Source organism: Hyperolius riggenbachi, chromosome 8 (genome assembly GCF_040937935.1).
Source record: "Hyperolius riggenbachi isolate aHypRig1 chromosome 8, aHypRig1.pri, whole genome shotgun sequence".
Lineage (NCBI taxonomy): Eukaryota > Metazoa > Chordata > Amphibia > Anura > Hyperoliidae > Hyperolius > Hyperolius riggenbachi.
The window spans coordinates 944,183-962,769 of record NC_090653.1 but is presented as its reverse complement, the minus strand read 5'-3'; the positions used below and the strand labels follow the sequence as shown (position 1 = coordinate 962,769).

The 18,587-nt window shown below is 54.8% G+C and overlaps 1 protein-coding gene across 9 annotated transcripts in view; it reads left to right on the top strand.

Moving 5' to 3' along the window:
• Positions 1-18,587, top strand: part of LOC137528617 (uncharacterized) — a 111,921-nt gene that overhangs the window by 52,797 nt on the left and 40,537 nt on the right. For all 9 annotated transcript variants that reach the window (XR_011023441.1, XM_068249972.1, XM_068249969.1 and 6 more), the window contains 2 exons: positions 1,551-2,474; positions 11,692-11,763. Coding sequence is in view for 8 of the 9 variants with exons in the window: in XM_068249972.1 (XP_068106073.1) it covers positions 1,551-2,474; positions 11,692-11,763 (996 nt within the window). In the remaining variant the exon portion in view is untranslated. The remainder of the gene's footprint in view (positions 1-1,550; positions 2,475-11,691; positions 11,764-18,587) is intronic.

Below are 18,587 nucleotides of genomic sequence, written 5' to 3'. Positions count from 1 at the left end.
GTTCAGTTAACATCTGAGTTAAAGAGAGCCCAAGGTGGGCTCAAAAAATGCAACAAAAGGTAGGTTGCTAGATCCACACGCTGAGCGGATCAGGTAGCCACAAAAACCGCCGCTCCTGTGGGCCGCAATGGTGGTTTCACTTTTGTGACCTCTGAGTCATGTAGCTGCACTGAGAGACCTCTCATAATGTGCAGGGAGGCGGGGGGAACGGCAGGAGGCGCAGCCAAGGGAGAGAGCTGCCCAATGGCAGCTAAGGAAAGCCTGCAGGGAGGCGGGGGGAACGGCAGGAGGCGCAGCCAAGGGAGAGAGCTGCCCAATGGAAGTCTTAACAAACATACAGACCCTCCCTCCTTTTTTATCGGATCTATTGTTTCTAAAAACACTGTAATCTTCCAAATGTAACCTCCAATCATGGCTAGCACCCATCCATGTTCCTGTTACCTCTACAATATCATAGTCATCATCTCTCATCAGCATCTCCAGTTCACCAATCTTATTTGAAAGGTTTCTAGTATTGGTTAGCATGCATTTTATATTATTACCACCACACTTTACTTCCTTTGTAGCACATACTGAAGCAGTAGAAGGTTCACCTCCTTCTGGTCCATCCGCTTCTTCCTCTTTTAGCTCCCCAAACCCTCCCCAAGTGCTGATAGACAAATTACTACATAAGTAAAACAAATCCAAAGCCCATTTCCCTAACGGATCAGCACACAGCTTTTCAGAATAGTGCATCACTGGCGTACCTGGGAAATCCGGGCAGCTAGGAAACTCAATAGTAGCATATTGGTAAATTTACCAGGATTCTACATTTACAGGGTAAGGGATAACACATATCCCTATTCTCATGCTGACCCCTCCCACTATTGATGCTTCACCTTAACAACTCCCCCCTCATTGCTAACCCTAGCCACCCCCCCCCCCCCCACCGCTAACCTTCACACCCCCAACCACAGCTAACGTTAACCCCCACCACTATTATGGCAAACCTTAACTGTCCCAGCTTCCTCCCCCCACTGGCCAGTCTCAGCACCCTGAATTCCGGTCACCCACCAATGTAGTTAAAGACCCCCAAATCCCCCCCAGCGACTTTCTTGGTCGTGGATTTTGCTCTTCCTGGAGGCAGAGCTATGAGCTGTAGCTCTTCCTCCATGTGCGTCGAACGCCGCGCGGATCTCCGCCTCTCCGCCGCCCCTCTCTGTGAAGGCAGATGAGAGGGGCAGGGGAGAGGCGGCGATCAGCGAGGATTGACGCACTTGAGGCAGAGGTTATGGCTGTAGCTCTGCCTCAATCAGGAAGCGCTCCCCCGACACAGGAGAGGGGATTTGGGGGGTAGTAACCCCTCGTTTTGCCGCGGGATAGTGGCGGTTTAGCTGTGCTTATGGGACTTAACATTAATATAGGTTAACAAAGAGAATTGAGACTCGCTTCAGAGTCTCTTCAAGGAAACCCTCTCTGGAAAGTTTAATAAGCACTTAGGAACATTTAAAAATGCTACAACTTGCTGGTGTCCATGTGGACTGTTTATTTTGCTTGGTCTTTCTTTACAGAGCCACAAGCCAACGTATTGGTCAGCGAGGTAAGCCTGAAAGCCGCTTCTGCTAGCGCCCTCACTGGCACGGAGGTGAGACGACGCCCTCGATTCACAGCCTCAGAAGAATTTGTACTCGTGAGGGAAATGCTCGAACACTATGACAAACTTTTTGGGGAAAGAGCCAGAATTACCCCATTTGCACAGAAAGTCTTGATTTGGCAGAAGGTCCTGGACAATGTAAATTCTGTAGGTGTTGTGCAACGGGGCATCGAGGAAGCCAAGAAACATTGGCATCTGTACAGGCATAAACTAATGGAGAAGCTATCACTAATACAAAAACATGGTGCTGCGCCCAGTCACCCACTATTTCTCCAACTGTCTCCACTGGAAAACAAGGTGGCTGACTTGTTCAAACTGGAGTACATGCTTAGGCGTCCACAATATGCTCTCGAGAGCCAGGACAGTGCGGAGCTCAGTGGACACACGTGGAAGGATAGAGACAATGTTTGTGAACAAAGAGTGGAAAGTGTGGGACAGGGCGATTACTTTCACTCTAAGGCTTCACGGAACATCAAATTTTCCTTTGATGAAAACTGTGCTTTGGTGCATGAGGCTGTGGGGGTGTGGGACAGCATCATTGGGAAGAATGCCGCCAATACCTCTCAAGCCCGTAAGAACTATTTATGGTCGAGGATCGTAGAGGCAGTCAATGCAGCCGGGACTCAGCCCCGAAGTGCAGAGAATTGTAAGAAAAGATTAAGAGACATTAAAAGACGTGTAAAGGCAAAGATGGCTGACCAGCGCAAGTGTTTTCAGCGGAACGGTGGTGGCCCTGGGTTGGAATTGCAATACCTTTCTTATGAGGAAGAGTTAATGCACGTCATTGTCCCAGACACGGTGCGACCAGTAGATGGACATGTAGATACAGATCGAGCACCACGTAAGTCACCTACAGTTATTGAATTGTTTTGTTTTTACACCATTACATGAGTGGGCTATACTGGCCCAGGAGCAGGAGACCTGCAGCCAGGGGGCAGTATGTGTGAGTGAGGGCAGAGGGTTAATGGTTGTTCAGCAGTATCAGGGTGGAATACTCTCCTCTGTCTCTGGCCATGAGCAAGTCATTGTAGATTTGGACAATGGCCGTTTTCACAGCGTTGGTGCTTCTTGAGGCCAGATAGTAGGGGGTCAAAGTTGTTGTTCCTTGAGAGCTTGGCCTCAAATTGGAGGTATGTAGCCTTTTCAATAACTTTTCCAGAAAGGGGAGGTTTGAGATCGGTATGTAGTTGCTCAGAATATCCAGATCTAGGGATGATTTCTTGAGTAGTAGTGTGATTATTGCTTTTTTCAAACAGGTAGGAAACTTCTCTGCTTACAAGGAACAGTTGACTATTTTGTGAAAAGCTGGCCTGAGCAGATCAGGGCATTTCAACATGAAGTGTGTTGGGTCAGGGTCCAGGTCGCTGGTAGTGTGGTGGGCCCAGGTCATTGGTTGTCTGGTGGGTCCAGCTCGCTGGTAGTGTGGTGGGTCCAGGTCGCAGGTAGTCTGGTGGGTCCACGTCGCAGGTAGTCTGGTGGGTCCACGTCGCAGGTAGTCTGGTGGGTCCAGGTCGCAGGTAGTCTGGTGGGTCCAGGTAGCTGGTAGTCTGGTGGGTTCAGGTCGTTGGTAGTCTGGTGGGTCCAGGTCGCAGGTAGTGTGGTCGCTGGTAGTGTGGTGGGTCCAGGTCGCTGGTAGTGTGGTCGGTTTAGGTTGCTGGTAGTCTGGTGGGTTCAGGTCGCAGGTAGTCTGATGGGTTCAGGTTGCTGGTATTCTGGTGGGTTCAGGTCGCTAGTAGTGTGGTCGCTGGTAGTCTGGTGGGTCCAGGTCCCAGGTAGTCTGGTGGGTTCAGGTTGCTGGTAGTCTGGTGGGTTCAGGTCACAGGTAGTCTGGTGGGTCCAGGTCGCTGGTAGTCTGGTGGGTCCAGGTCGCAGGTAGTCTGGTGTGTTCAAGTTGCTGGTATTCTGGTGGGTTCAGGTCACTGGTGGTGTGGTCGCTGGTAGTCTTGTGCGTTCAGGTCACAGGTAGTCTGGTGGGTCCAGGTCACTGGTAGTGTGGTCGCTGGTAGTCTTGTGGGTCTAGGTCGCAGGTAGTCTGGTGGGTTCAGGTTGCTGGTATTCTGGTGGGTCCAGGTCACAGGTAGTCTGGTGGGTTCAGGTCGCTGGTAGTGTGGTCGCAGGTAGTCTGGTGGGTTCAGGTCGCTGGTAGTGTGGTCGCAGGTAGTCTGGTGGGTTCAGGTTGCTGGTAGTCTGGTGGGTTCAGGTCTTTGCTAGTGTGGTGGGTTCAGGTTGCTGGTAGTCTGGTGGGTCCAGGTCGCAGGTAGTCTGGTGGGTTCAGGTTGCTGGTATTCTGGTGGGTTCAGGTTGTTTGTAGTCTGGTGGGTTCAGGTTGCTGGTAGTCTGGTGGGTTCAGGTCGCTGCTAGTGTGGTGGGTTCAGGTCGTTGGTAGTCTGGTGGGTTCAGGTTTCTGGTAGGCTGGTGGGTTCAGGTTGTTGGTAGTCTGGTGGTTCAGGTTGCTGGTAGTCTGGTGGATTCAGGTTGTTTGTAGTGTGGTGGGTTCAGGTTGTTGGTAGTCTGGTGGGTTCAGGTTGCTGGTAGTCTGGTGGGTTCAGGTTGCTGGTAGTCTGGTGGATTCAGGTTGCTGGTAGTCTGGTGGATTCAGGTTGTTTGTAGTGTGGTGGGTTCAGGTTGTTGGTAGTCTGGTGGGTTCAGGTTGCTGGTAGTCTGGTGGGTTCAGGTTGCTGGTAGTCTGGTGGGTTCAGGTTGCTGGTAGTCTGGTGGGTTCAGGTTGCTGGTACTCTGGTGGGTTCAGGTTGCTGGTAGTCTGGTGGATTCAGGTTGTTTGTAGTCTAGTGGGTTCAGGTTGCTGGTTGTCTGGCGAAGGTTTAAAAGGATGTTTGAGATGTTCTTCTTTGGTAATTACTTTGAAAGCAGACCATGGTGGCTGCCTATTTTAGCATCCACTATGAGGTTCTGCATAGGTTTTCAGTGCTGCTGATTTGATGGCAGACCAAATAGATGGGACTTTCTCAGTGGAGCATACTATACATATATGGCTGGACGTTATTGGGCATCGTCCTAATATTTATTGATTAGTTAAGTGATCTTCTTAGTGCTCAGGCATGCACCACCTCTATTAGGCTGAAAATGCATGCCCTGCGTCCAAAAGAAATGCTACATTTATTATACTATGGTAGTCTGGTGGGTCCAGGTCGCTGGTAGTCTGGTGGGTCCAGGTCGCTGGTAGTCTGGTGGGTTCAGGTCGCTGGTAGTCTGGTGGGATCAGGTTGCTGGTAGTCTGGTGGGTTCAGGTTGCTGGTAGTCTGGTGAGTCCAGGTCGCTTGTAGTGTGGTCGCTGGTAGTCTGGTGGGTCCAGGTCGCTGGTAGTGTGGTGGGTCCAGGTCGCTGGTAGTGTGGTGGGTCCAGGTCGCTGGTAGTCTGGTGGGTTCAGGTTGCTGGTATTCTAGTGGGTTCAGGTCGCTGGTAGTGTGGTCGCTGGTAGTCTGGTGGGTTCAGGTCTTTGCTAGTGTGGTTGGCTCAGGTTGCTGGTAGTCTGGTGGGTCCAGGTCGCAGGTAGTCTGGGGGGTTCAGGTTGCTGGTATTCTGGTGGGTTCAGGTTGCTTGTAGTCTGGTGGGCTCAGGTTGCTTGTAGTCTGGTGGGTTCAGGTCGCTTCTAGTGTGGTGTGTTCAGGTCGTTGGTAGTCTGGTGGGTTCAGGTTTCTGGTAGGCTGGTGGGCTCAGGTTGTTGGTATTCTGGTGGATTCAGGTTGCTGGTAGTCTGGTGGATTCAGGTTGTTTGTAGTGTGGTGGGTTCAGGTTGCTGGTAGTCTGGTGGGTTCAGGTTGCTGGTAGTCTGGTGGGTTCAGGTTGCTGGTAGTCTGGTGGGTCCAGGTCGCTGGTAGTGTGGTGGGTTCAGGTTGCTGGTAGTCTGGTGAGTCCAGGTCGCAGGTAGTCTGGTGGGTTCAGGTTGCTGGTATTCTAGTGGGTTCAGGTCGCTGGTAGTCTGGTGGGTCCAGGTCGCTGGTAGTGTGGTGGGTTCAGGTTGCTGGTAGTCTGGTGGGTGCAGGTCGCAGGTAGTCTGGTGGGTTCAGGTTACTGGTAGTCTGGTGGGTTCAGGTCGCTGCTAGTGTGGTGGGTCCAGGTCGCTGCTAGTGTGGTGGGTCCAGGTCGCTGGTAGTCTGGTGGGTCCAGGTCGCTGGTAGTCTGGTGGGTCCAGGTCGCTGGTAGTGTGGTGGGTTCAGGTCGCTGCTAGTGTGTTGGGTTCAGGGTGCTGGTAGTCTGGTGGGTTCAGGTTGCTGCTAGTGTGGTGGGTCCAGGTCGCAGGTAGTCTGGTGGGTCCAGGTCGCAGGTAGTCTGGTGGGTCCAGGTCGCAGGTAGTCTGGTGGGTTCAGGTCGCTGCTAGTGTGGTGGGTTCAGGTTGCTGGTAGTCTGGTGGGTCCAGGTCGCAGGTAGTCTGGTGGGTTCAAGTTGCTGGTATCCTGGTTGGTTCAGGTCGCTGGTAGTGTGGTCGTTGGTAGTCTTGTGGGTTCAGGTCACAGGTAGTCTGGTGGGTCCAGGTCGCTGGTAGTCTGGTGGATCCAGATCGCAGGTAGTCTGCTGTGTTCAAGTTGCTGGTATTCTGGTGGGTTTAGGTCGCTGGTAGTGTGGTCGCTGGTAGTCTGGTGGGTTCAGGTCGCTGCTAGTGTGGTGGGTTCAGGTTGCTGGTAGTCTGGTGGGTCCAGGTCGCAGGTAGTCTGGTGGGTTCGAGTTGCTGGTATTCTGGTGGGTTCAGTTCGCTGGTAGTGTGGTCGTTGGTAGTCTTGTGGGTTCAGTTCACAGGTAGTCTGGTGGGTCCAGGTTGCTGGTAGTCTGGTGGGTCCAGGTCGCAGGCAGTCTGGTGTATTCAAGTTGCTGGTATTCTGGTGGGTTCAGGTCGCTGGTAGTGTGGTCGTTGGTAGTCTTGTGGGTTCAGGTCACAGGTAGTCTGGTGGGTCCAGGTCGCTGGTAGTCTGGTGGGTCTAGGTCGCAGGTAGTCTGGTGGGTTTAGGTTGCTGGTAGTCTGGTGGGTTCAGGTCTTTGCTAGTGTGGTGGGTTCAGGTTGCTGGTAGTCTGGTGGGTCCAGGTCGCAGGTAGTCTGGTGGGTTCAGGTTGCTGGTAGTCTGGTGGGTTCAGGTCGCTGCTAGTGTGGTGGGTTCAGGTCGTTGGTAGTCTGGTGGGTTCAGGTTTCTGGTAGGCTGGTGGGTTCAGGTTGTTGGTAGTCTGGTGGATTCAGGTTGCTGGTAGTCTGGTGGATTCAGGTTGCTGGTAGTCTGGTGGATTCAGGTTGTTTGTAGTGTGGTGGGTTCAGGTTGTTGGTAGTCTGGTGGGTTCAGGTTGCTGGTAGTCTGGTGGGTTCAGGTTGCTGGTAGTCTGGTGGGTTCAGGTTGCTGGTAGTCTGGTGGGTTCAGGTTGCTGGTAGTCTGGTGGGTTCAGGTTGCTGGTAGTCTGGTGGATTCAGGTTGTTTGTAGTCTAGTGGGTCCAGGTTGCTGGTTGTCTGGCGAAGGTTTAAAAGGATGTTTGAGATGTTCTTCTTTGGTAATTACTTTGAAAGCAGACCATGGTGGCCGGCTATTTTTGCATCTACTATGAGGTTCTGCATAGGTTTTCAGTGCTGCTGATTTGATGGCAGACCAAATAGATAGGACTTTCTCAGTGAAGCATACTATACATATATGGCTGGACGTTATTGGGCATCGTCCTAATATTTATTGATTAGTTAAGTGATCTTCTTAGTGCTCAGGCATGCACCACCTCTATTAGGCTGAAAATGCATGCCCTGCGTCCAAAACAAATGCTACATTTATTATACTATGGTAGTCTGGTGGGTCCAGGTCGCTGGTAGTCTGGTGCGTTCAGGTCGCTGGTAGTCTGGTGGGTTCAGGTCGCTGGTAGTCTGGTGGGATCAGGTTGCTGGTAGTCTGGTGGGATCAGGTTGCTGGTAGTCTGGGGGGTTCAGGTTGCTGGTAGTCTGGTGAGTTCAGGTCGCTGGTAGTCTGGTGGGTTCAGGTCGCTGGTAGTCTGGTGGGATCAGGTTGCTGGTAGTCTGGTGGGTTCAGGTTGCTGGTAGTCTGGTGGGTTCAGGTCGCTGGTAGTCTGGTGGGTTTAGGTCGCTGGTAGTCTGGCGAGTCCAGGTCGCTGGTAGTGTGGTCGCTGGTAGTCTGGTGGGTCCAGGTCGCTGGTAGTGTGGTGGGTTCAGGTTGCTGGTAGTCTGGTGGGTGCAGGTCGCAGGTAGTCTGGTGGGTTCAGGTTGCTGGTAGTCTGGTGGGTTCAGGTCGCTACTAGTGTGGTGGGTCCAGGTCGCAGGTAGTCTGGTGGGTCCAGGTCGCTTGTAGTCTGGTGGGTCCAGGTCGCTGGTAGTCTGGTGGGTCCAGGTCGCTGGTAGTGTGGTGGGTTCAGGTTGCTGCTAGTGTGGTGGGTTCAGGTTGCTGGTAGTCTGGTGGGTCCAGGTCGCAGGTAGTCTGGTGGGTTCAGGTCGCTGCTAGTGTGGTGGGTTCAGGTTGCTGGTAGTCTGGTGGGTTTAAGTTGCTGGTATTCTGGTGGGTTCAGGTCGCTGGTAGTGTGGTCGCTGGTAGTCTTGTGGGTTCAGGTCACAGGTAGTCTGGTGGGTCCAGGTCGCTGGTAGTCTGGTGGGTCCAGGTCGCAGGTAGTCTGGTGGGTTCAGGTTACTGGTAGTCTGGTGGGTTCAGGTCTCTGCTAGTATGGTGGGTTCAGGTTGCTGGTAGTCTGGTGGGTCCAGGTCGCAGGTAGTCTGGTGGGTTCAGGTTGCTGGTATTCTGGTGGGTTTAGGTTGCTGGAAGTCTGGTGGGTTCAGGTTGTTTGTAGTCTGGTGGGTTCAGGTTGCTGGTAGTCTGGTGGGTTCAGGTCGCTGCTAGTGTGGTGGGTTCAGGTCGTTGGTAGTCTGGTGGGTCCATGTCGCAGGTAGTCTGGTGGGTCCAGGTCGCAGGTAGTCTGGTGGGTTCAGGTCGCTGCTAGTGTGGTGGGTTTAGGTCGCTGGTAGTCTGGTGGGTCCAGGTCACAGGTAGTCTGGTGAGTTCAAGTTGCTGGTATTCTGGTGGGTTCAGGTCGCTGGTAGTGTGGTCATTGGTAGTGTTGTTGGTTCAGGTCACAGGTAGTCTGGTGGGTCCAGGTCGCTGGTAGTGTGGTGGGTCCAGGTCGCTGGTAGTGTGGTGGGTTCAGTTTGCTGGTAGTCTGGTGGGTCCAGGTCGCAGGTAGTCTGGTGGGCTCAGGTTGCTGGTAGTCTGGTGGGTTCAGGTCGCTGCTAGTGTGGTGGGTCCAGGTCGCAGGTAGTCTGGGGGGTCCAGGTTAGTCTAGTGGGTCCAGGTCGCTGGTAGTTAGGTGGGTTCAGGTCACAGGTAGTCTGGTGGGTCCAGGTCGCAGGTAGTCTGGTGGGTCCAGGTCACAGGTAGTCTGGTGGGTTCAAGTTGCTGGTATTCTGGTGGGTTTAGGTCGCTGGTAGTGTGGTCGTTGGTAGTGTTGTTGGTTCAGGTCACAGGTAGTCTGGTGGGTCCAGGTCGCTGGTAGTCTGGTGGGTCTAGGTCGCTGGTAGTCTTGTGTGTTCAAGTTGCTGGTATTCTGGTGGGTTCAGGTCGCTGGTAGTGTGGTCGCTGGTAGTCTTGTGGGTTCAGGTCGCTGGTAGTCTGGTGCGTCCAGGTCGCAGGTAGTCTGGTGGGTTCAGGTTGCTGGTAGTCTGGTGGGTTCAGGTCTCTGCTAGTTGGTGGGTTCAGGTTGCTGGTAGTCTGGTGGGTCCAGGTCGCAGGTAGCTTGGGGGGTCAGGTTGCTGGTATTCTGGTGGGTTCAGGTTGCTGGAAGTCTGGTGGGTTCAGATTGTTTGTAGTCTCGTGGGTTCTGGTCGCTGCTAGTGTGGTGGGTTGAGGTCGTTGGTAGTCTGGTGGGTTCAGGTTTCTGGTAGGCTGGTGGATTCAGGTTGCTGGTAGTCTGGTGGATTCAGGTTGTTTGTAGTGTGATGGGTTCAGGTTGCTGGTAGTCTGGTGGGTTCAGGTTGCTGGTAGACTGGCGAAGGTTTAAAAGGATCTTTTAGATGTTCTTCTTTGGTAATTACTTTGAAAGCAGACCATGGTGGCCGGCTATTTTTGCATCTACTATGAGGTTCTGCATAGGTTTTCAGGCTGTTGATTTGATGGCAGACCAAATAGATGGGACTTTCTCAGTGAAGCATACTATACATATATGGCTGGACGTTATTGGGCATCCTCCTAATATTTATTGATTAGTTAAGTGATCTTCTTAGTGCTCAGGCATGCACCACCTCTATTAGGCTGAAAATGCATGCCCTGCGTCTAAAACAAATGCTACTTTTTTATACTATGGTAGTCTGATGGGTCCAGGTCGCTGGTAGTCTGGTGGGTTCAGGTCGCTGGTAGTCTGGGTTCAGGTCGCTGGTAGTCTGGTGGGTTCAGGTTGCTGGTAGTCTGGTGGGTTCAGGTTGCTGGTAGTCTGGTGGGTTCAGGTCGCTGGTAGTCTGGTGAGTCCAGGTCGCTGGTAGTGTGGTGGGTTCAGGTTGCTGGTAGTCTGGTGGGTCCAGGTCGCAGGTAGTCTGGTGGGTTCAGGTTGCTGGTATTCTGGTGGGTTCAGGTCGCTGGTAGTGTGGTCGCTGGTAGTCTGGTGGGTCCAGGTCACTGGTAGTGTGGTGGGTTCAGGTTGCTGGTAGTGTGGTGGGTCCAGGTCGCAGGTAGTCTGGTGGGTTCAGGTTGCTGGTAGTCTGGTGGGTTCAGGTCGCTGCTAGTGTGGTGGGTTCAGGTTGCTGGTAGTCTGGTGGGTCCAGGTCGCAGGTAGTCTGGTGGGTTCAAGTTGCTGGTATTCTGGTGGGTTCAGGTCGCTGGTAGTGTGGTCGTTGGTAGTCTTGTTGGTTCAGGTCACAGGTAGTCTTGTTGGTTCAGGTCACAGGTAGTCTGGTGGGTCCAGGTCGCTGGTAGTCTGGTGGGTCCAGGTCGCAGGTAGTCTGGTGTGTTCAAGTTGCTGGTATTCTGGAGGGTTCAGGTCGCTGGTAGTGTGGTCGCTGGTAGTCTTGTGGGTTCAGGTCACAGGTAGTCTGGTGGGTCCAGGTCGCTGGTAGTCTGGTGGGTCCAGGTCGCAGGTAGTCTGGTGGGTTCAGGTTGCTGGTATTCTGGTGGGTTCAGGTTGCTGGAAGTCTGGTGGGTTCAGGTTGTTTGTAGTCTGGTGGGTTCAGGTTGCTGGTAGTCTGGTGGGTTCAGGTCGCTGCTAGTGTGGTGGGTTCAGGTCGTTGGTAGTCTGGTGGGTTCAGGTTTCTGGTAGGCTGGTGGGTTCAGGTTGTTGGTAGTCTGGTGGATTCAGGTTGCTGGTAGTCTGGTGGATTCAGGTTGCTGGTAGTCTGGTGGATTCAGGTTGTTTGTAGTGTGGTGGGTTCAGGTTGCTGGTAGTCTGGTGGGTTCAGGTTACTGGTAGTCTGGTGGGTTCAGGTTGTTTGTAGTCTGGTGGATTCAGGTTGTTTGTAGTCTGGTGGATTCAGGTTGTTTGTAGTCTGGTGGATTCAGGTTGCTGGTAGTCTGGTGGATTCAGGTTGTTTGTAGTCTGGTGGGTTCAGGTTGCTGGTAGTCTGGTGGATTCAGGTTGCTGGTTGTCTGGCAAAGGTTTAAAAGGATGTTTGAGATGTTCTTCTTTGGTAATTACTTTGAAAGCAGACCATGGTGGCCGGCTTTTTTTGCATCCACTATGAGGTTCTGCATAGGTTTTCAGTGCTGTTGATTTGATGGCAGACCAAATAGATGGGACTTTCTCAGTGAAGCATACTATACATATATGGCTGGACGTTATTGGGCATCCTCCTAATATTTATTGATTAGTTAAGTGATCTTCTTATGTAGGTCTTGACTGGAGAATTTTGAAGCTTCCATTTAGATACAGGTGGCGGTGCATGTATACACCAATGTATTATGATCAGTGTCCTCCCCAGGCTCTGTTAGTCTCCTCAGGTACCCTGTCACTGCAGTGTGTCCCTGTTTGCGACATGCGTGCTGTAAATGTGAGGAATGTGCTGCTGCTGATGACCTACAGCTTGGTGAATAGGATATTCATATTTAGAGATGAATCTGTAAGATTCTAGCATTTCTTGTATCTGTTGCAGGACTTCTCAATCCTCCTGCAGCGGCGCTGCTGGGACTGTCGTCTCATTCCAGCAATGGTCAGAAGAGGGAAGGTAGGTGAACCTGTGTAAGTTCAATAGGAACACCACTCCTTTTATGCAGTAACTAGCTGCAGGCGCGCGCTACTCTGCCTGGGCAAGGCGTGCACATGCCATCTCTCTGGGCATCGTACGCCACCTCAGATTGCATGATTCCACCAATCACATTATATCAATCACATTGCATAATTGGCCCAGTCACATTACACGATTAGACCAATCAGATTTAGCCGCTCAGATAAGACCAATGGAATTTCATAATTGGACCATCATATTGAAACAATCAACTTGCACATTTGGAGCAATCACATCAAGCTGTGACTGACTCTGCCAAGTTTGAGGGCCCTACCATTAACAGTCTGGCAACAGCTGTATTTTAAAATGGCTTAAACTGGCTAGGTCTTGTAGGCTCCACCCACTTTTCCTGTATTTTAACCCCAGTCACCCAGTGACCAACTGCGTCAACCTTCAGGACCATGTCATTAACCGTTCAAGAATGCCATCTATTTCATTTTTACCTTTGAAAATCTATAGCTAAACGTTGATTGTCTGTTGTAGGTTCTGCCTACGTTTCCTTAAAGGAGTATTTAAGTCACATAAAAAAAAAATGATTTTAACTTACCTGGTGCTTCTTGCGGCCCCCTGGAGCCCTTCTGTGCCTACAATGTCCTCCTGATCCCCTCCGCAAGCTAATGTGCACATTTTTTTACACTGCATTTAGCGATTTTCGAGCACTGCTCATACACAGAACGCTCCCAGCAGCAGGAAAGCAATCAGGGTGCGCGCTGCTTGGAGCCGCTCATACACAGAACGCTCCCAGCAGCAGGAAAGCAATCAGGGTGCGCGCTGCTTGGAGCTGCTCATGCACAGAACGCTCCCAGCAGCAGGAAAGCAATCAGGGTGCGCGCTGCTTGGAGCCGCTCATACACAGAACGCTCCCAGCAGCAGGAAAGCAATCAGGGTGCGCGCTGCTTGGAGCTCCTCATGCACAGAACGCTCCCAGCAGCAGGAAAGCAATCAGGGTGCGCGCTGCTTGGAGCTGCTCATGCACAGAACGCTCCCAGCAGCAGGAAAACAATCAGGGTGCGCGCTGCTTGGAGCTGCTCATACACAGAACGCTCCCAGCAGCAGGAAAGCAATCCCAGCAGCAGGAAAGCAATCAGGGTGCGCGCTGCTTGGAGCCGCTCATGCACAGAACGCTCCCAGCAGCAGGAAAGCAATCAGGGTGCGCGCTGCTTGGAGCCGCTCATACACAGAACGCTCCCAGCAGCAGGAAAGCAATCAGGGTGCGCGCTGCTTGGAGCTGCTCATGCACAGAACGCTCCCAGCAGCAGGAAAGCAATCAGGGTGCGCGCTGCTTGGAGCTGCTCATGCACAGAACGCTCCCAGCAGCAGCAAAGGAATCAGGGTGCGCGCTGCTTGGAGCCGCTCATACACAGAACGCTCCCAGCAGCAGGAAAGCAATCAGGGTGCGCGCTGCTTGGAGCTGCTCATGCACAGAACGCTCCCAGCAGCAGGAAAGCAATCAGGGTGCGCGCTGCTTGGAGCTGCTCATGCACAGAACGCTCCCAGCAGCAGGAAGGCAATCAGGGTGTGCGCTGCTTGGAGCTGCTCATGCACAGAACGCTCCCAGCAGCAGGAAAGCAATCCCAGCAGCAGGAAAGCAATCAGGGTGCGCGCTGCTTGGAGCCGCTCATGCACAGAACGCTCCCAGCAGCAGGAAAGCAATCAGGGTGCGCGCTGCTTGGAGCCGCTCATACACAGAACGCTCCCAGCAGCAGGAAAGCAATCCCAGCAGCAGGAAAGCAATCAGGGTGCGCGCTGCTTGGAGCCGCTCATGTACAGAACGCTCCCAGCAGCAGGAAAGCAATCAGGGTGCGCGCTGCTTGGAGCCGCTCATACACAGAACGCTCCCAGCAGCAGGAAAGCAATCAGGGTGCGCGCTGCTTGGAGCCGCTCATACACAGAACGCTCCCAGCAGCAGGAAAGCAATCAGGGTGCGCGCTGCTTGGAGCCGCTCATACACAGAACGCTCCCAGCAGCAGGAAAGCAATCAGGGTGCGCGCTGCTTGGAGCCGCTCATGCACAGAACGCTCCCAGCAGCAGGAAAGCAATCAGGGTGCGCGCTGCTTGGAGCCGCTCATGCACAGAACGCTCCCAGCAGCAGGAAAGCAATCAGGGTGCGCGCTGCTTGCAGCCGCTCATGCACAGAACGCTCCCAGCAGCAGGAGAGCAATCAGGGTGCGCGCTGCTTGGAGCCGCTCATGCACAGAACGCTCCCAGCAGCAGGAAAGCAATCAGGGTGCGCGCTGCTTGGAGCTGCTCATGCACAGAACGCTCCCAGCAGCAGGAAAGCAATCAGGGTGCGCGCTGCTTGGAGCCGCTCATACACAGAACGCTCCCAGCAGCAGGAAAGCAATCAGGGTGCGCGCTGCTTGGAGCCGCTCATGCACAGAACGCTCCCAACAGCAGGAAAGCAATCGGGGTGCGCGCTGCTTGGAGCCGCTCATGCACAGAACGCTCCCAGCAGCAGGAAAGCAATCAGGGTGCGCGCTGCTTGGAGCCGCTCATGCACAGAACGCTCCCAGCAGCAGGAAAGCAATCAGGGTGCGCGCTGCTTGGAGCCGCTCATGCACAGAACGCTCCCAGCAGCAGGAAAGCAATCAGGGTGCGCGCTGCTTGGAGCCGCTCATGCACAGAACGCTCCCAGCAGCAGGAAAGCAATCAGGGTGCGCGCTGCTTGGAGCTGCTCATGCACAGAACGCTCCCAGCAGCAGGAAAGCAATCAGGGTGCGCACTGCTTGGAGCCGCTCATGCACAGAACGCTCCCAGCAGCAGGAAAGCAATCAGGGTGCACGCTGCTTGGAGCCGCTCATACACAGAACGCTCCCAGCAGCAGGAAAGCAATCCCAGCAGCAGGAAAGCAATCAGGGTGCGCGCTGCTTGGAGCCGCTCATACACAGAACGCTCCCAGCAGCAGGAAAGCAATCAGGGTGCGCGCTGCTTGGAGCCGCTCATACACAGAACGCTCCCAGCAGCAGGAAAGCAATCCCAGCAGCAGGAAAGCAATCAGGGTGCGCGCTGCTTGGAGCCGCTCATGCACAGAACGCTCCCAGCAGCAGGAAAGCAATCAGGGTGCGCGCTGCTTGGAGCTGCTCATGCACAGAACGCTCCCAGCAGCAGGAAAGCAATCAGGGTGCGCGCTGCTTGGAGCCGCTCATACACAGAACGCTCCCAGCAGCAGGAAAGCAATCAGGGTGCGCGCTGCTTGGAGCCGCTCATACACAGAACGCTCCCAGCAGCAGGAAAGCAGTCAGGGTGCGCGCTGCTTGGAGCCGCTCATACACAGAACGCTCCCAGCAGCAAGAAAGCAATTCCAGCAGCAGGAAAGCAATCAGGGTGCGCGCTGCTTGGAGCCGCTCATGCACAGAACGCTCCCAGCAGCAGGAAAGTAATCAGGGTGCGCGCTGCTTGGAGCCGCTCATGCACAGAACGCTCCCAGCAGCAGGAAAGCAATCAGGGTGCGCGCTGCTTGGAGCTGCTCATGCACAGAACGCTCCCAGCAGCAGGAAAGCAATCAGGGTGCGCGCTGCTTGGAGCTGCTCATGCACAGAACGCTCCCAGCAGCAGGAAAGCAATCAGGGTGCGCGCTGCTTGGAGCTGCTCATGCACAGAACGCTCCCAGCAGCAGGAAAGCAATCAGGGTGCGCGCTGCTTGGAGCTGCTCATGCACAGATTGCTCCCAGCAGCAGGAAAGCAATCAGGGTGCGCGCTGCTTGGAGCTGCTCATGCACAGAACGCTCCCAGCAGCAGGAAAGCAATCAGGGTGCGCACTGCTTGGAGCCGCTCATGCACAAAACGCTCCCAGCAGCAGGAAAGCAATCAGGGTGCGCGCTGCTTGGAGCCGCTCATACACAGAACGCTCCCAGCAGCAGGAAAGCAATCCCAGCAGCAGGAAAGCAATCAGGGTGCGCGCTGCTTGGAGCCGCTCATACACAGAACGCTCCCAGCAGCAGGAAAGCAATCAGGGTGCGCGCTGCTTGGAGCCGCTCATACACAGAACGCTCCCAGCAGCAGGAAAGCAATCCCAGCAGCAGGAAAGCAATCAGGGTGCGCGCTGCTTGGAGCCGCTCATACACAGAACGCTCCCAGCAGCAGGAAAGCAATCAGGGTGCGCGCTGCTTGGAGCTGCTCATGCACAGAACGCTCCCAGCAGCAGGAAAGCAATCAGGGTGCGCGCTGCTTGGAGCCGCTCATACACAGAACGCTCCCAGCAGCAGGAAAGCAATCAGGGTGCGCGCTGCTTGGAGCCGCTCATACACAGAACGCTCCCAGCAGCAGGAAAGCAGTCAGGATGCACGCTGCTTGGAGCCGCTCATACACAGAACGCTCCCAGCAGCAGGAAAGCAGTCAGGGTGCGCGCTGCTTGGAGCCGATCATACAAAGAACGCTCCCAGCAGCAGGAAAGCAGTCAGGGTGCGCGCTGCTTGGAGCCGCTCATGCACAGAACGCTCCCAGCAGCAGCAAAGCAATCAGGGTGCGCGCTGCTTGGAGCCGCTCATACACAGAACGCTCCCAGCAGCAGGAAAGCAATCAGGGTGCGCGCTGCTTGGAGCTGCTCATGCACAGAACGCTCCCAGCAGCAGGAAAGCAATCAGGGTGCGCGCTGCTTGGAGCTGCTCATGCACAGAACGCTCCCAGCAGCAGGAAAGCAATCAGGGTGCGCACTGCTTGGAGCCGCTCATGCACAGAACGCTCTCAGCAGCAGGAAAGCAATCAGGGTGCGCGCTGCTTGGAGCCGCTCATACACAGAACGCTCCCAGCAGCAGGAAAGCAATCCCAGCAGCAGGAAAGCAATCAGGGTGCGCGCTGCTTGGAGCCGCTCATACACAGAACGCTCCCTGCAGCAGGAAAGCAATCAGGGTGCGCGCTGCTTGGAGCCGCTCATACACAGAACGCTCCCAGCAGCAGGAAAGCAATCCCAGCAGCAGGAAAGCAATCAGGGTGCGCGCTGCTTGGAGCCGCTCATACACAGAACGCTCCCAGCAGCAGGAAAGCAATCAGGGTGCGCGCTGCTTGGAGCTGCTCATGCACAGAACGCTCCCAGCAGCAGGAAAGCAATCAGGGTGTGCGCTGCTTGGAGCCGCTCATACACAGAACGCTCCCAGCAGCAGGAAAGCAATCGGGGTGCGCGCTGCTTGGAGCCGCTCATGCACAGAACGCTCCCAGCAGCAGGAAAGCAATCAGGGTGCGCACTGCTTGGAGCCGCTCATGCACAGAACGCTCCCAGCAGCAGGAAAGCAATCAGGGTGCGCGCTGCTTGGAGCTGCTCATGCACAGAACGCTCCCAGCAGCAGGAAAGCAATCAGGGTGCACGCTGCTTGGAGCTGCTCATGCACAGAACGCTCCCAGCAGCAGGAAAGCAATCAGGGTGCGCGCTGCTTGGAGCTGCTCATGCACAGAACGCTCCCAGCAGCAGGAAAGCAATCAGGGTGCGCACTGCTTGGAGCCGCTCATGCACAGAACGCTCCCAGCAGCAGGAAAGCAATCAGGGTGCGCGCTGCTTGGAGCCGCTCATACACAGAACGCTCCCAGCAGCAGGAAAGCAATCCCAGCAGCAGGAAAGCAATCAGGGTGCGCGCTGCTTGGAGCCGCTCATACACAGAACGCTCCCAGCAGCAGGAAAGCAATCAGGGTGCGCGTTGCTTGGAGCCGCTCATACACAGAACGCTCCCAGCAGCAGGAAAGCAATCCCAGCAGCAGGAAAGCAATCAGGGTGCGCGCTGCTTGGAGCCGCTCATACACAGAACGCTCCCAGCAGCAGGAAAGCAATCAGGGTGCGCGCTGCTTGGAGCTGCTCATGCACAGAACGCTCCCAGCAGCAGGAAAGCAATCAGGGTGCGCGCTGCTTGGAGCCGCTCATACACAGAACGCTCCCAGCAGCAGGAAAGCAATGAGGTTGCGCGCTGCTTGGAGCCGCTCATACACAGAACGCTCCCAGCAGCAGGAAAGCAGTCAGGGTGCGCGCTGCTTGGAGCCGCTCATACACAGAACGCTCCCAGCAGCAGGAAAGCAGTCAGGGTGCGCGCTGCTTGGAGCCGCTCATGCACAGAACGCTCCCAGCAGCAGGAAAGCAATCAGGGTGCGCGCTGCTTGGAGCCGCTCATACACAGAACGCTCCCAGCAGCAGGAAAGCAATCAGGGTGCGCGCTGCTTGGAGCCGCTCATACACAGAACGCTCCCAGCAGCAGGAAAGCAATCAGGGTGCGCACTGCTTGGAGCCTCTTATGCACAGAACGCTCCCAGCAGCAGGAAAGCAATCAGGGTGCGCGCTGCTTGGAGCTGCTCATGCACAGAACGCTCCCAGCAGCAGGAAAGCAATCAGGGTGCACGCTGCTTGGAGCTGCTTATGCACAGAACGCTCCCAGCAGCAGGAAAGCAATCAGGGTGCGCCCTGCTTGGAGCTGCTCATGCACAGAACGCTCCCAGCAGCAGGAAAGCAATCAGGGTGCGCACTGCTTGGAGCCGCTCATGCACAGAACGCTCCCAGCAGCAGGAAAGCAATCAGGGTGCGCGCTGCTTGGAGCCGCTCATACACAGAACGCTCCCAGCAGCAGGAAAGCAATCCCAGCAGCAGGAAAGCAATCAGGGTGCGCGCTGCTTGGAGCCGCTCATACACAGAACGCTCCCAGCATCAGGAAAGCAATCAGGGTGCGCGCTGCTTGGAGCCGCTCATACACAGAACGCTCCCAGCAGCAGGAAAGCAATCCCAGCAGCAGGAAAGCAATCAGGGTGCGCGCTGCTTGGAGCCGCTCATACACAGAACGCTCCCAGCAGCA